The following is a 15,682-nucleotide window of genomic DNA, read 5'->3' on the forward strand; positions in this document are numbered from 1 at the left end:
ACCATTGTAAAAAGGTTTTGTCTAACCCCAAAAGCTTGCTATTCTCAGGTCATGAAATGAAATACCATTATAATAATTTCAAGCAAAACTAACCCCAGAAAAGGTGATCTAAAAGAGGTTGTGCTTTATCACCTTGAATCTTGATTGGTCTATATAAATATATTCTATAAATAATTAACTTTAATCCAAAACTTTAAGAAGTAAAAAAATAAGACTGAAAAAATTTATTAATAAAACAACAATAATTCAATTGAATTATTCACTTTAATGTGCATTATATACATATATATATATATATATATATATATATATATATATATATATATATATATATATATATATATATATATATATATATATATATATTAACACCAAAGGAACATGTTTATTATACTTAACACCAAAGGAACATGTTTATTATATTGCCATTAATAATTTAGCCCATATAGGGTGTTTGATGCACCCTAATATATATATATATATATATATATATATTATATATATATATATATATATATATATATATATATATATATATATATATATATATATATATATATATATATATATATATATATATATATATATAGATATATATATATATATATATAGATATGTATATATATATATATATATATATATATATATATATATATATATATATATGTATGTATATATACATATATATATATATATATATATATATATATATATATATATATATATATATATATATATATATATATATAGATATATATATATATATATATATATATATATATATATATATATATATATAGATATGTATATATATATATATATATATGTATGTATATATACATATATATATATATATATATATATATATATATATATGTATATATACGTACATATATATATATATATATATATATATATATATATATATATATATATATATATATACATATCTATATATACATATACATATATATATATATATATATATATATATATATATATATATATATATATATATATATATATATATATATATATATATATATATTAGGGTGCATCAAACACCCTATATGGGCTAAATTATTCATGGCAATATAATAAACATGTTCCTTTGGTGTTAAGTAGTTACTGTGTGAAATATTATAAAAATATAAATATATTATAAAATATAATTAATAGGGTCCACATGAAGCACAAAATATAGCTTACTACGGCATTATTACAATATTATTGCAAATTTGTGTCTAACTTAGCATGAATGAAGAGTTTTATAATTCATATCTTCTTACTTACTGTAGAATGTTTCAAACTCTATTTGTGTTTTCAGGAGTTAGCAACCACTGTACCAATAGCATGACACAACCTGCTGTGAAGTTTACGCTAAAAAAGAATTGTCAGAAAAGTTCAGTGTTTGGAATAGGACCCCGTATTACAGAAGCAGAGGCAGAGATTACCGATCAACAAACAAGCTAGCCTGTTTATAAAGCGATTGAAACGTGACAGTGCAAAAATTGTGTTAAAGCAGGTCATTCCTTTCTTCAAGAAAGCAAATATTCCAATAATAACAGAAAAGAAGGCCTGTGAAAAAATCATTGCACTGTCTGAAAAGAATGCAAAACTTTGTGAACTTCCTCTAGATCATTGTTCATCATTGTCAGCATTGCAAAAACAAGAAGAAAGGACACTAAGGGCAGAAGAAGCAGCTACTGCTACAGTATCTGCTATTTGTACAGTAGAGCTCTCTAGCAACAGCAGTGAGGAAAGTAGTGATGAAAGTAAATGTGATATCGATAGTCCTTTCAAGACTTCTGAAAAGAAACTGGTAAAAATACACCATCAAACAACTCACACTAGAATGGCAGCTCATATACCGTATTACATTCTCAAATCTCCAAGAATTTTGGCTTTGGCAACAAGAATGAAAATTTCTCTTGCACAACAGTCTGCACTCACTGAGGCCATTATTGAAGAATCAGACCGTGCATTGCTCTGGTCTGCATGCCGTCATTACGTTGGAGAAGTTATTTTAACGGATGTTTTTAACAACTTGCACATTGAAGCATCAAAACCACCAGAAGTTACTGTATTTAGCACATTTAAGAAGCATTTTGAGACCTTTCTCAAATGATTCACAAACTGTTTCTCAGATTACTATGTGGAAGAAAAGTGCAGAAGCAGCTGCTGAATCTTCTATAGAACATCAGCGAGAAGACTATAAAGAATTCAGTGAATTATGTTTGCTGAACCTTAATCCAGAAAACAGACAGTTTCACTTTCATCGACCAGGTGCAGCCCACAAAGCACGGTGGATGTCCAAAATATTGTACTCCATCAAAATGGTCCTTCTTGAAGAGCAGATCCGTTTGTTGCCAGCAGGAACAATTACCACTGCTGCACAGCAGACGAAGTTACGCAGCTTCGTCACCTTTGTGTGTCTGATGTACAGTGCCTGGTGGGCAATGTGTAGTTGACGCCCCCATGGCATGATCTCTGCCTTTATCAGGACCTTCTGAAGTACACAACAGTGAGTTCTAAAATATCTGAAAGCGCTATAAAAGCACTGAAGCATCATCTGTGATACCTATATTCTGAAATGGTGCCCCTTGCTCTATTCAGTGACATTGTTTCAAAGTCTGAATTGCAGTACTTAGCTGAGAAGCTTCTAGCAGCGAAGCCTAGTGATCAAATGGCTCTGCCGCATGATTGCTATGGAACTGGCTTCAGAAAACACAAGTTCCGACTGAAATCACTGCCACAACAAGACTTGGAGATTTGGTTACTGCAGATTCATGGTACATTTTCAGCCTTTTAGAGATTAACGAAGATTTTCTTAACAATAATGTTGAAAACTGGCCAGTTCACTCTTCGTTTCTGTCATCAAAGATGAAGAAAATTTCTGTAAATGTTACCAGAGACAGTGCGGAACATGGCATAAAACTAAGTGCAGACTTTCTAGATGCAACCAAAACCGAAGTGAATTATCAGAATATTCTGCAAGTTGTTGAGGCTGACAGAAAGAAAGTTCCAAGTCTGCGCAGCCGAAATGGAACACAGGAATCATAGGGCTGTAACTGGAGTAAATAGTTAAAAAATTTGTTGGGGGTTTGATGCACCCTAATATATATACAACCTTCGAAAAAATTAGGAAAAATTAGTTCGGCAATAATTTGCTGACCTCAATCTTTTAGAGGTCAGCATCAGGTCAGCAAAAAGTACTTGATACAAAGGTCTTACCATAAAACATAGAAACAAGGTTGGCAATTTTTTGCCAATCTCAAACTCTTTCAGGTCAGCAGTTAGGTCAGCATTGCTGAATGCCGACCCTAATTCCGATACTTGTCTGACCTTAATTCCGATATGTATGTGTGTATATATATATACACACACACAACCCTAATTCCGGGTTGTGTGTGTGTGTGTGTATATATATATATATATATATATATATATATATATATATATATATATATATATATATATATATATATATATATACATATATAACATAATAAATAAATAAGAAAAACAACACAAACCAATAAAAAAAGATCATTTTTTTCTTTGTAGATAATCTTTCAAAAATAAATAAAGAAATGATAGACTGATTGATTGATGATGATAATGATGATGATGATGATGATGATGATGATGATGATGATGATGATGATGATGATGATAATGATGATGATGATGATGATGATGATGATGTGATGATGATGATGATGATGATGATGATGATGATGATGATGATGATGATGATGATGATGATGATGATGATGATGATGATGATGATGATGATGATGATGACAAGATGATGAAATGAATAATGATTCTTAATAATGTATCCAAAATAAAAAACTAACCAGAACATGTTTCAGAAGCTAGCTGATCAATTAGAGCTGTACCATGATTCTTATAACCAACTGGCCACCTGTATATAGTAATACCTGTATGAGTTGATCCAGCATCAAATACAACTCCATACTAAATTTTTATGCAAAATACTTTGATATAAACATATATAATGCTTGATTCTAAGTGTTTTAGGTTGAATTTCAAAAGACATGAGGCTTTTCTCCAGATTCTATTAATATGTATATGTACAAGCTAGAATGTTTTTTTTTTTTTTTTGTTATTCACCTCCTCAAGGCCGAGAAGGCCACTACAGGTGAGGAGGCTACTTAATAGTGGTTATAACCCTCTCTCAACTCTATAACTCCGAAACACGAACCTTGAGGAACAAGGCCGCTGCGCGAAGAAACAAGTTGAGCGCGGTACTACCAGGGACGTGGTGGGGATCGAAATGTGTTAAAAATAAAATCCTAAGCTTTCCTTCTTAATAGAAACTTGATATTTTCCTAAACATAGAAAATAGTGTTTAAAAAAAATATCATTTTTATTACTTTAGCTATCTCTTATTATAAAAATCATAAAAACCCACACAACATTGTCTTTACTTCAAAATGTGGTTAACTTAATATATAATATCTTTAACAGTTTCACTAATAAAGGTCTTAAAAATTGATGACTCGTTTAGGAATATTAACTATTAAAATTTGTATAATTTTTAAAATTTGTATAAAACTTTTTAACTTTTTATAACTTTTTTACTCTATTAACATTTATATTTATTAATAATAAAAGTAGATATTATTTTAAAAATCTACCCAAGATAAATACTACATTTCAAATGGCTCATTTTTCAAGGAAAAAAAATCATAATGAATCCAGAGATTCAGTTTGTTTTTGTTGCTGAAACAAAATGGACAACTACTCTCTTCGAAGTAGGCCATCGTATGTAACACTATTTGAGACTATGTACATGAAGGATTTTTTGCCATTGCAAAAATGCTCTCTATGCCAAAATAATTATTATATTTTATAAATATTTTATAAATTTATTATATATTTTATAAATTTATTAAATATTTTATAAATTTATTAAATTTTTTTAAAAATATTTTATTAAAAATACAAATAATCTTGTTCACAGCAAGGAAAGCCTATTAAAATGATTGAAAAGGTTGGGAAAAGTGGAAGAGAGTTACTTATAATGATTGGAAGAGTTGCTCTAACTGACAATCAATGCTTATGTTCAATTTGTTGTATGGTATCAGACAAGCACAGCCACAAGATTTTGAATCTAAGAGATATATACTTGAGTCAAATAAAAATTTCTTCATTGAAAGATTAAACTTATTCAGCACAGATTGTTTTCAACTAGTTGGAAAGGGCACCCATGCACCTAAACATCTACTGTTCAAAATGCTAAGAATCTTATTCTTTTCAAGGATAAAAAGATGTCAGGGCAAATTAACTATTCTAAAGTTTCTAATTAAGGCTGAAAATTCATTACAATTATCCAGTTTTTTATTTATTTGTTTATTTATAATGATTTGCCGCAATATTTTATTTTAATTTTAGGAGGACCATTGTTGTATGCAGTACTTAAACCTAAAACCTAAACTCCAAACAAATAAAGTCTCTACTGATACATTATTTGATATCAAGAAAAATCATGATCTGCCTGAAAATGTTGTTTGTGATATTTTTAGGGATTTACAAAAAGATCTTGGTCCTCTAGGTGTTTTAATATTTTATAATATGTTTTAAATGGCAGCATTTTAGTTTATTTATTTTCAAAAATTAAGAAAAATTGCCAATAAACGGTAGGAATAGATCATATTATTAAACTATGATGTTCATTTTACCTAAAAAAACATATTTATCTAAAATCTTATTTAAATTTGGACAAGCGAATAGAATTTTAGGAAGATTTTATTTAAAAAAAAAGAATCTTCTGTCTGGATTTTTTTGCTATAAACATTTATAATTTATGAAACCACAAAATGTATTATTCTATTTTTTTTTCGTCTTTTCATAACTCACAGACCTGATCATTTAACGGAAATATGTCGTAGTCAACAAAATATCATACAGACGCAATAATATTTTAAAATTGCCTTAACTACACCGAGAAACACCACGGACTGAAGCTTATAAAAGTGGCTTTCACATACAGCTCTATGAGAATTTAAACTAATTAAACACATGCATGTTTTAACTAATTTACACAATATATATGATCTTATTATTTAACTTAATAAAATTCTTTTAAATTTTATTTTATGCTTTGAAATCTGTATAGAACAGACCCAAAAAAATAACTCTAGTAGCACGTTAGCCATAAAGTTATCAAACCATTAAAGGTATTATTATATATTAAATTAACTAAATTTTGAAGACAAAAACAATGGATGGCCATGTGGGTTTATGATATTTGTAATAAGAGATAGCTAAAATGATAAAGATGATATAGTTTTTAACACTATTTTGTTGATTTCGGAAAATATAAATTTTGTTTTAAGAAGGAACACTAAGGATTTTATTTTCAACACATTCCAGCTCGTATTAATGTGTATTAATAGAATCTGAAGAACAACCTCTTGTTTTTTAAAATTCAACCTAAAACCCTTAGAATCAAGCAGTGAATATAGCATTTAATAAAAAACCAACTAGGTTAAGTGCCAAACCAACAAGAAAAAAAAATATTGCCACTAAATTTGCACCATAGTTTACCATGCTATTTCAGAATTCAATGTTTTTTAGTATATAAGCAAACATTCAGGCAAAAAAAACTTCACTCAAAAGTTAAGAATTAGGAAATTTGTCATAAACAAACATATTTGATAGGATGTCCCAAAAAACAACAATATTTTTAAATGCATATACTATACTACCTAAATGCATTTTTTATATTAAAATAACACTGAATTAAAATTTTTTTTTAATAAAAATTATTTTTAGAGGTCTCCGAGACCCTTGAAAATTTAACAAGTCTAATAATTTCAAAAAAAAGTTTTTCAAAAGTTTATCATGTTGGGTCTCAAATAAAGCGAAAATGTATGAATATTTTAAAAACACCAACTACATTAAATAAAAATTAATATATCTGATTCTAACACATAAAAAACGAGGTTTATTAACTAAAAATAAAAAAGTGCATTTTTACCAATTTATTGACTATAACTTTTTGACTAAAATTATCATTTTTAAAATTTTCATATAAATTTGTTTTATCTGAGACCAAACATGATAAAGTTTTGAAAAACAATTAAAAAAATTAAGGATTGCAAAGAGTTGAAGTATAGGTCCTATTCACTTAAGCCAAGAAGATTTCCTCAATAAGTCATCTAAAGAAGTTAGAGGTAAAGCAAATGACATGGATATATTTATAAGAAAAAATAAAGAAAAAATGTTAAATTTCAACTGCAATCCGAAAACTAATAACACTAATAATTTACTCACATTAAGCAACCCAATAAGGCTGCAAGCAACCATTATTTAGGTTAGAAAATACTAGAAAACAAAAAATATTTTTATAGAACAAGAAAACAGTTAAAAAAAGACTTAAAAAACTGTAAAATTTATATTGGAAGTAAGGAAAACATAAAGAAAAAGGAGAAATCCAAATCATTGATGCGCGAGGAAAAAAAGATGAATAAAATTAGCAAGGATCAAAGACAAGTTTCATATCAAATTAGTCTGATATGCAAAGTCTAATGAATTTTGCAAGAGGTAAGGAGCAACAGATTTTTTTTATTATTAATTCTGATTCACTCCCAACAAGACTGCAAGCAACCACTATTAAGTCACTATAAAGCATAGTGTTAAACAGCAAGAAAATAATTGACAGAAGACTTAAAAAGTTATAGGTTGTATGAGTCAGGAAAACATGAAGAAGGGAGAGAGTTCCAAAGGATTGAAGTGCAGGAAAAAAACTAGACTAATAAAAGGTTTTAGAGCATACTGGGACAAATAAATAAAAGAATGAGACTTTGCTGAATGACAAGTCAAAAGAGAATGAGTTTGGGTTGATGGAACTAGAGATAATAGCTCCTTTGAGCAGTGACTATGATAGTATTTGTAGAAAAGAGAAAGAGATGCAACTTGGGAGATGAGAGAGTGGGTGAGTGGCTCATGTTTTGCAGACAGAGCAGGTACAACTATGTTTACAATGCATTTTTTAACCTTGTCATTCATAAAAACAGCTTAAGTATGAAAACAATATTCCATACAGGGAGGTATAAGGATTTGTAGAGATAGATGATGAAATCAGAAGTAAGATAATAGCAAGCATAATAAAAAAAAGCAACTTTAGCAAATGCTAACCTAGCAATTAGTTGTATATATGGTTTCCAAGAAAGGTCAATAGTGAGTGACAATTCAAGAAGACATAAAGAAGAGATCTCAATGAGAGGACATCAATATAGGAATGTCAGCAGTATAGCGACAGTTGTTTGCAGCAAATAACTGTCGCTATACTGCTGAGATTTTTTGGAGTTTAAATTCGCAATCCATAGCAAGCCTCAATTATGTAATAGAAGTGAGATCAGATTCAAGATAGACTGCCTATTTTAAGTGATTCAAAATAGAAGACTTTTTGTCAAGACATTAGTATAAAGTAGATTCATCAACAAAAAGAGTAAATTTAGATGTAAGGTTGTCAGGAAGACCATTAATATAGATAAGAAACCAGGATAGAACCCTGAGATACACCAGAAGTCATTGAAAATAAAGAAAAAAGTTATCCTTTGAGAATGACTTAAATAAAGCAGTTAGAGAAAAATGATTTGATAATCTCAAAAAGTTTCCCAGATACACCATATGAAGCAAGCTTATGGAGAAGACTGCATGCTAAACTTTATCAAAAGCTTTAGATATGTAAAATACTGTGAACTGTACAATGTATTATAAATACATCTATATCAGTCTAATAGATGCAGAAGGGGTGCGAGGCTAGTCAACAGATAGAATATGTTTACCATTTAAGTCTTTGCTTAGGAGGCCTTCTATAAGACAGCAACTGAATGCATTTAACATCTGCCCAAGAGTACTTTTATTAAGACACCATCTCTAGTGTTTACTCAACCAAGAGCCCCAAGGAAGGGGTGTTTTAAGTTGAAGTTGGCTTCTCCTAGCCTTTGCTTAAAAAAGCATATCCTACAAGACAGCAGGACATGAAGCAGGTTGCACTGGGTTACATGTTACCAGTAGCAGGATAACCTGACAGAAACAAAAGATAAATTGAAACAATTATGGTCTTGAAAATTTTAATATTTAATATTTTCAGTTGCTTTAGTCATGATTTAAGTTATAAGAGAGTTTGACTCAATTATAGATAGATAGCATAGCACACCAATAAAGCGCAAGCAAAAATCTATGAGTAGAGTTATAAAGTTGCAGCATTTATCATCCTAGGCAAGAAGTAGTGTAACGTATTTACACCAGCCTAATAGATAAAGAGGAGCAATGCTGGTTAATAGAACTGTCTGTTTACATTTAATGTCTTTGCCTAGGACACCAGCTACAAGACAATAGCCATATGCAATTAACATCTGCTCAAGATGACTAATTTTATTGAGATAATATCACTAGTCTTTACTTAACCAAGAGCTCCAAGGTATGCAGTGCTGGATTAATGGGGGGGGGGGGATCTTAGGGGACTATAGCCCTGAGCCATACAGTTTTAGGGTCCTAATTAAAAATAAAATATTTTTTAGAAAAAACTCTGGAAAAAATTTAACAAAATCTTTGATTGAAGACATGGAATAGGACCTCCTGTTTAAATTAGCCCAAGGCCTCAAAAAGTCTTAATCCGCACAGTAGGCAGGGGTAGTTCAAGTCACAGTTAGCTTTTCCTAGCCTTAACATAAATAAGCAAACCCTAAAATACAGCAAGACATGGGGTAAGTTGTACTAGATTATATGTTACAGGGTGATCATGATGATCTTGAACCTGAGCTGACCTGATTGGACTAGTTAAAGAGAATAATGTTAAAGATAAAGACTTTCTAGTAAGATTCAAACTTTCATATTACTCCTTAAGGTCATATTATTAGTACATATTATGTGTTCTAAGTTTCATTAACAAACTTATTGTTAAAAATATTGCAACAATTGTTACAAGAATCAATTAGATTGAGCAGTGAAGCTCACTCCACTTTCATGGTTTATTTTTGTGTTTATTTTTATAAATCTTTGAATGAAAATAAACTCAATTTTTTTGAATATACAAAAACCCTACTTGTATTTTTTTATTTTTGTAACATACAAAGCTATAGAAAAAAAAATTCATCCATATTGAACTAATATTACTTAAGTTTAAGCTTAATGTGTGCTTAACAAATGAATGGCTCTGAAAAAATTGGTCAAGATACAAATTGGGATTGAGAATTGATATCTCTTAAACTGTAAGGAATCTAAAATTTGACATTTTTGTACCAAAAACATTAAAGTCTGCAGTAGTATGATGTTAAACATAAGTTTAATTAACCTGAAATGATGCAGCCTTCATTGTACTTTAATAGATTCCATTAAACCATAAAATATATATAACATACATAAAAAGGATTTGACAAAATTTAAAGGAAAAATTTTCGGGTTTAATGAGATATAGTTTTGCTACACCAATGTTAAATGAAATTATTGCACAAATTTATAATAAATAAAAACAAACACTTACATGATAGCTACTCTGAAGAACCTTTTGTTCAAGTACAAAGCATGTGATTGTTAACCCTGTAATACCAATAAGCAGTAAAAAAATTGCAAAAACACCAATCCAACAGCTACGATTACAATTACAGGTTTGAGACTCTTCTATAAAAAATAATTTTGTAACTAGCTACACTTAATTCTTTATAAAACTGAGATAAAAATTAGTAGATACGCTTTTATGTTCTTTCACGTTCTAACAAATAGAACATGAAAAAAAATCCTAAAATATACCTAAACAAACTATTTAGGTATAACTTAATAAAAAGCATTACAATTAATAAGTTTACATATACTTAAGTAACCTATATAATGAATTAAACAGCTACAAACAGGAATGATATAAACTAACGGAATCATCCTTATTTGCCAAAAAATTTGCCTTATAAAAATACTTAAATAAGATAATTTAAACAGCTTTCTAGTAAATTTAATTTTTGAAAATTTATATGCTGAAAATATTGTATGCTGACCTGGAGGCAAATTAGATGTAGGAAAATTTTCCGCCTTCATTTGGAAATAACTTATAAAGAATTCTATTTATTCATCTATAAATGACTGAAACTAGCAGAACTTTCTCTGCTTCTACATCTCATTCTGCATGTAAAAAAAAAAATTGCACAAGGAAAATCAAATATTATTTTTGAGAGGAAATTAAAAAAAAACAGGTTGCCGACATTTCGTAACTAGAAGTTTACGGCAAGTCGTAAAATTAAACTGCCTCGGCAGCTTAAATAGTTTTAGAAGTTAATTAAAACTTTGTTTAAAGAAGTTTTATAATATATTATAAATTATGAATTGAATAATTATGTAACTTACATTGCAAAACTGTAAAGATAATAGTTTAAGATGCTTCACAAAAATAAAGGCATTGTTATGTGAAATACTAAGTGTAGTTAAGGTGCTTTTCAAGAAGTTGCCGTCAATCAAGATTTAAGTTTAAACAACCATGATATTTTGGTAAAATATCTGCAGTCGAGTCATTTTAGGTTATTACCCGGAAAAAATTCTACATAAGCTGAAATTTGGCACATACTCTTGTAATATCATATAGTAACACCAAAAAAAAACTTCGTTGTTAGCCTTTGTGGAAAACGAGTAAATGACATTTTTCCATAATGCCCAATTTTATTTTATGTTTTAACGTCAGAAAATAGGTTTATGCTAATCTCAAATTAGTTAAAGACGACTTTGATTTTAAATTTTTATGAATTTAAAATAGTGAAATAACAATTCAAAATTAAAACTACAATTACAAAATATCAAAATATAAAATAAAAATTACTAGTAAAACATCATTGATAACTCATAGAAAGGAGGTATGATTTCCGGAAAAAATGTTCAGAAAATCAACAATTTGAATAAAACGTTTAAATCTAAAAGTGGTTCGAATATTTTTAAAAGTTTGTGTTCGTTTATTTATTTTTTTTTAAGCAAAAAAAATAGAATAGAAAACAACACTATGTTCACGGAATAAAAGTAAAAACCAAAAAACGCGTAAGGTGGTTAAGATAATATTTTAATTTAAAAAATTCCAATATTGACACTTTCATTTTGATTGATTGTTTATTCTGTTCTTTAGAAGTTTAATAGAAGCATTTGTAATATTGTATGGCGAAAATCATGATACCTTCAGTTCTCATAAGTAATAAATCATTCCATTCAATGTTATCAGTAAAAAATAAACTAACTTATCAAACGCAGTGTTATGCTAATGTATTTAATTGCATGATTTAAATTAAAACTGAAAATCATGATTTTTTTTAGATACAAGAAATATCTTGAAATGGCATGCAAGGGATTAATTGAACCAGATAAGTCGTCACCATCGGAGCGAACAGCTTATTACCATGGATTACGAGTGCATTTACAAGGAAGCTATTATATTAATTTAACTCGCTCTAGGCTAGGGATGGCTCTTTTCTTTATTTTTTTTTTTTTACTTACACGAGTAAGTTAATTTTAATCAAAAAGTAAATTACATAAGTAATTTTAAACTTTTTATGTAAATTTACATTTCCGTATATGCAATTAATTTTTTTGAAACAACTTTTACTTTATAATGTAAGTTTTTTTACTTTCAAAAGTAAGTTATGTAAAAGAAGATTGCATCTAAAAGTAATTTACTTTTACATGTAAATTTCACATGTAAAAGTAAGTCACATGAAAAAGCTGTTTACTTTTGCATTTAAAAGTTAATTACTTTTGAAAATTACATTACACGATATAAAAATTCCTCAAACTGTAATTTACATTTACCTATAAAAGAAACTGATGAAAAAAAAAATTATATTTAAAAGTAACTTGCATATGAAAGTAAATTACATAAAAGTAATATGTTACCAAATGTAAATTAAATTTACAAATAAAATAATATTTTTCAAGTAGGAATTTTTTATTTTAAAAGTAATAACAAATCTTTATTAAAAATAAAGTTTATAAAATAAAACTTAAATTACTTAAGCTTACATTTTATATTATTCGTAAAGTAAATTAAAAGTAATTTATATAAAGTAAATAAATAAATTTACTTATATTTTACAATAACTTTGACAGGATCTAGTACAAAAGTAATGCAAAAAAGTAAATCTTTAAGTCACTAACATTTAGTTTGCTGCAGCACTTGATTTGCGCGGTTTTAGGTATTTCTTCCCTGTAAAGTTTGAAAATATCAATTATAGGTTTCTGCCCATGATTAAAACCCTCTCTAGTTCCAGTCCATGATAGTTTTAGCTATAATAACCATTCTCTGAATCAAACCGTGTCAAAAATATTCACTCTCTGGCCAACCATTTGAAAGGTCTGGAATTTAGACAGAGCTGAAACAAAGCAGTTAGCAGAAGGCGCATATACCCATGGGAGGCTCAGGAAAGGTAGTTTATTTGAAAGGAAAATAATTGGCATAATTTTTAGTTCTTTTTTACAAGTTTTTTGCGTAAATGTAGTTATTATTTAAAAACTAAGGAGAGAAAGTTTAAACCTGCCCTGAATTATGGGGGCTATAACTATATTTTTGCCACTTTGATATAAAGAAAGTCCACCTGCTCAAGAATATCCTTTGACTATAAAAGTTTTGGTTTAAACAACTACGTTACTTTTATATGGGCATGAAAAATTAAGAACTTTTCACGCAAATATCTTTATCTGCGTGTTGTGTCAGTGGTCTAGCTACCGCAAGGCCAGTATAAGCAAAACTTACGGTCCCACAAGAAACTGAACCTAGAGCTGCAAGGTTTAGGAGCCCTAATATATATTTAAAGAGTTTTTTTTTTAGAAAAGTTATTTTTTCAGAGAAACAGAAATTGGGCACCTTGGCCACGTATGTCTACTGATCAAAAATATTTTGCTACCCCACTGTGTAATGTACGTATAACCTGAGCTGTAGCTAAGCAATGATTTATACGTAGATTAAGAAATAAAACTTGTGGTGATTGGAGCCTGGAAAAAAAAACCCTAAAACATTTATCATTTCTACCCCAAATGTGAGGGCAACATATGAGTAAATTTTATTTTTTATTAACTAACACTAAATTTAAGTCGACAGGTTTTAAAATTCAAAATTCAAAGATATATAAAGTTTACACCCAAACCGAATAAGGTGGTTGTTTCAACACTTTCCTAAATATTCTAATGTGATATAAACAATATACTTATATAATAGCATACTTAAGTTTGGCATTTAAGTATGTTTTATTTACCAAAAGTATATTTATTAACCAAAACCATTGGTTTTTCATAACTATATTAATAATAGACCGGGTGAATAAAAAAAAGCAATTGCTATAACTCAGTAATTGGTCAGTTTTACGTAAATAAAAACTTCAGCAGTTTTGCACAAATTTTTATTCACGTAAAGTTAAGCAATTAAAATTGCTTTACGTGAATAAAAACTTAAGCAAAATTGCTGAAGTTTTTATTCACGTAAAGCTGACCAATTACTGAGTTAAAGCAATTGCTTTTTTTTATTCACCCTAAGTCGTGTTATAAAATTAGCTTTATCCAATTATTTTATTAGTTATGAAAAATAAATAAGTTCAAACTACAAAAAAGTAAATACTCTCTTTAAAAACGTTTTCTTTGCCGTTAGTACATGTTACCTGAGTTAAGTGTTTGGTGCCTGGTCGGTAGGAATTACTGTACAGTGCTTTACACCTAGGCAGCAAGCACTGTACAGTGTTTGCTACCTACCGGTTCGGCTTACTTTACAGTGAACGCTACCGTTAAGTCAATCCTGCCTACTACACCGGCATGAAACCTCATTAACTTTATCCTGGTGTTATTAATATAACCTTTTTCAATCCGTTGCAGCAAAGTCGTAATCCAAGTATTTTGAATGAAAAAGGCTGTTTTTAGACACCAAACAGAGATTTTCTTTTTAAAATGAAAATCTGAACGTTTTGACACATAACATTTACACTTAGCTTTACGAAAATGGTGCGCAGTATCTTTTTTAATAAAGTACTTCTTGTCATTCAAGTTTACTAAATCTTTATATGTATACATAAGCATATACTTTTTTAATGTAAAAAGTATATGATCGTTTAACAAATAAATTTTATTTCAGGACGAAAAGAAGTTATTCTCATAAAATCAATGCAAAAGAAAACAAACGCAAAAAATAGGATAAAATTGTGAAAAATAAATAAATACTAATATAAAAGATATGAAATATTATATTGAATAAAAAATTTCAAAAACAATGTTACATAAGATATTGGGTAATATATTCGACGTCCTGAGGTTGTCCGTTTGACGTCAAAAAGACGTCTGTAGGGTATTCTTGGAATGACGCACGCCCACTGGGTTGGATGTTTTTGACGCTAGATTCCATTTGGTTTTTCCATGCAAATTAGTGACTTTTCAAAAACTTTAAAAAAATTTCCAATTCCTAATTAACTATGACCTTAATGGGCCATCCATAAAGTACGTACGCAGTAAAATCACTGATTTAGGACCCCCTCCCCCTTGTGCGAACCTGTACGCTTTCGAAGATATTTCAAAATATTAAAAACAAAAAAAAACATTTAATTTATTTGATTTTTCTCCGTAATTAATTAAAACTTAAACTGTTACTTAATATACTTATTTAAAACTTAAAATGTTACAACGCCTTTTAACATTTTAA

General features: G+C 28.7%; 1 protein-coding gene across 1 annotated transcript in view; it reads right to left on the reverse strand.

Moving 5' to 3' along the window:
* The window catches only part of LOC100199550 (ectonucleoside triphosphate diphosphohydrolase 8), a 48,335-nt gene extending 37,083 nt beyond the window's left edge, over positions 1-11,252 (reverse strand). The window contains exons 1-3 of the mRNA XM_065793548.1: positions 11,031-11,252; positions 10,526-10,662; positions 3,864-3,984 (exon numbers count right to left, since the gene is read on the reverse strand). Coding sequence (XP_065649620.1) covers positions 3,864-3,984; positions 10,526-10,662; positions 11,031-11,070 — 298 coding nt within the window. The 5' untranslated portion in view covers positions 11,071-11,252. The remainder of the gene's footprint in view (positions 1-3,863; positions 3,985-10,525; positions 10,663-11,030) is intronic.
* Between the last annotated feature and the right edge of the window lie 4,430 nt (positions 11,253-15,682).

The sequence above is a fragment of the Hydra vulgaris genome, chromosome 03 (assembly GCF_038396675.1).
Source record: "Hydra vulgaris chromosome 03, alternate assembly HydraT2T_AEP".
Lineage (NCBI taxonomy): Eukaryota > Metazoa > Cnidaria > Hydrozoa > Anthoathecata > Hydridae > Hydra > Hydra vulgaris.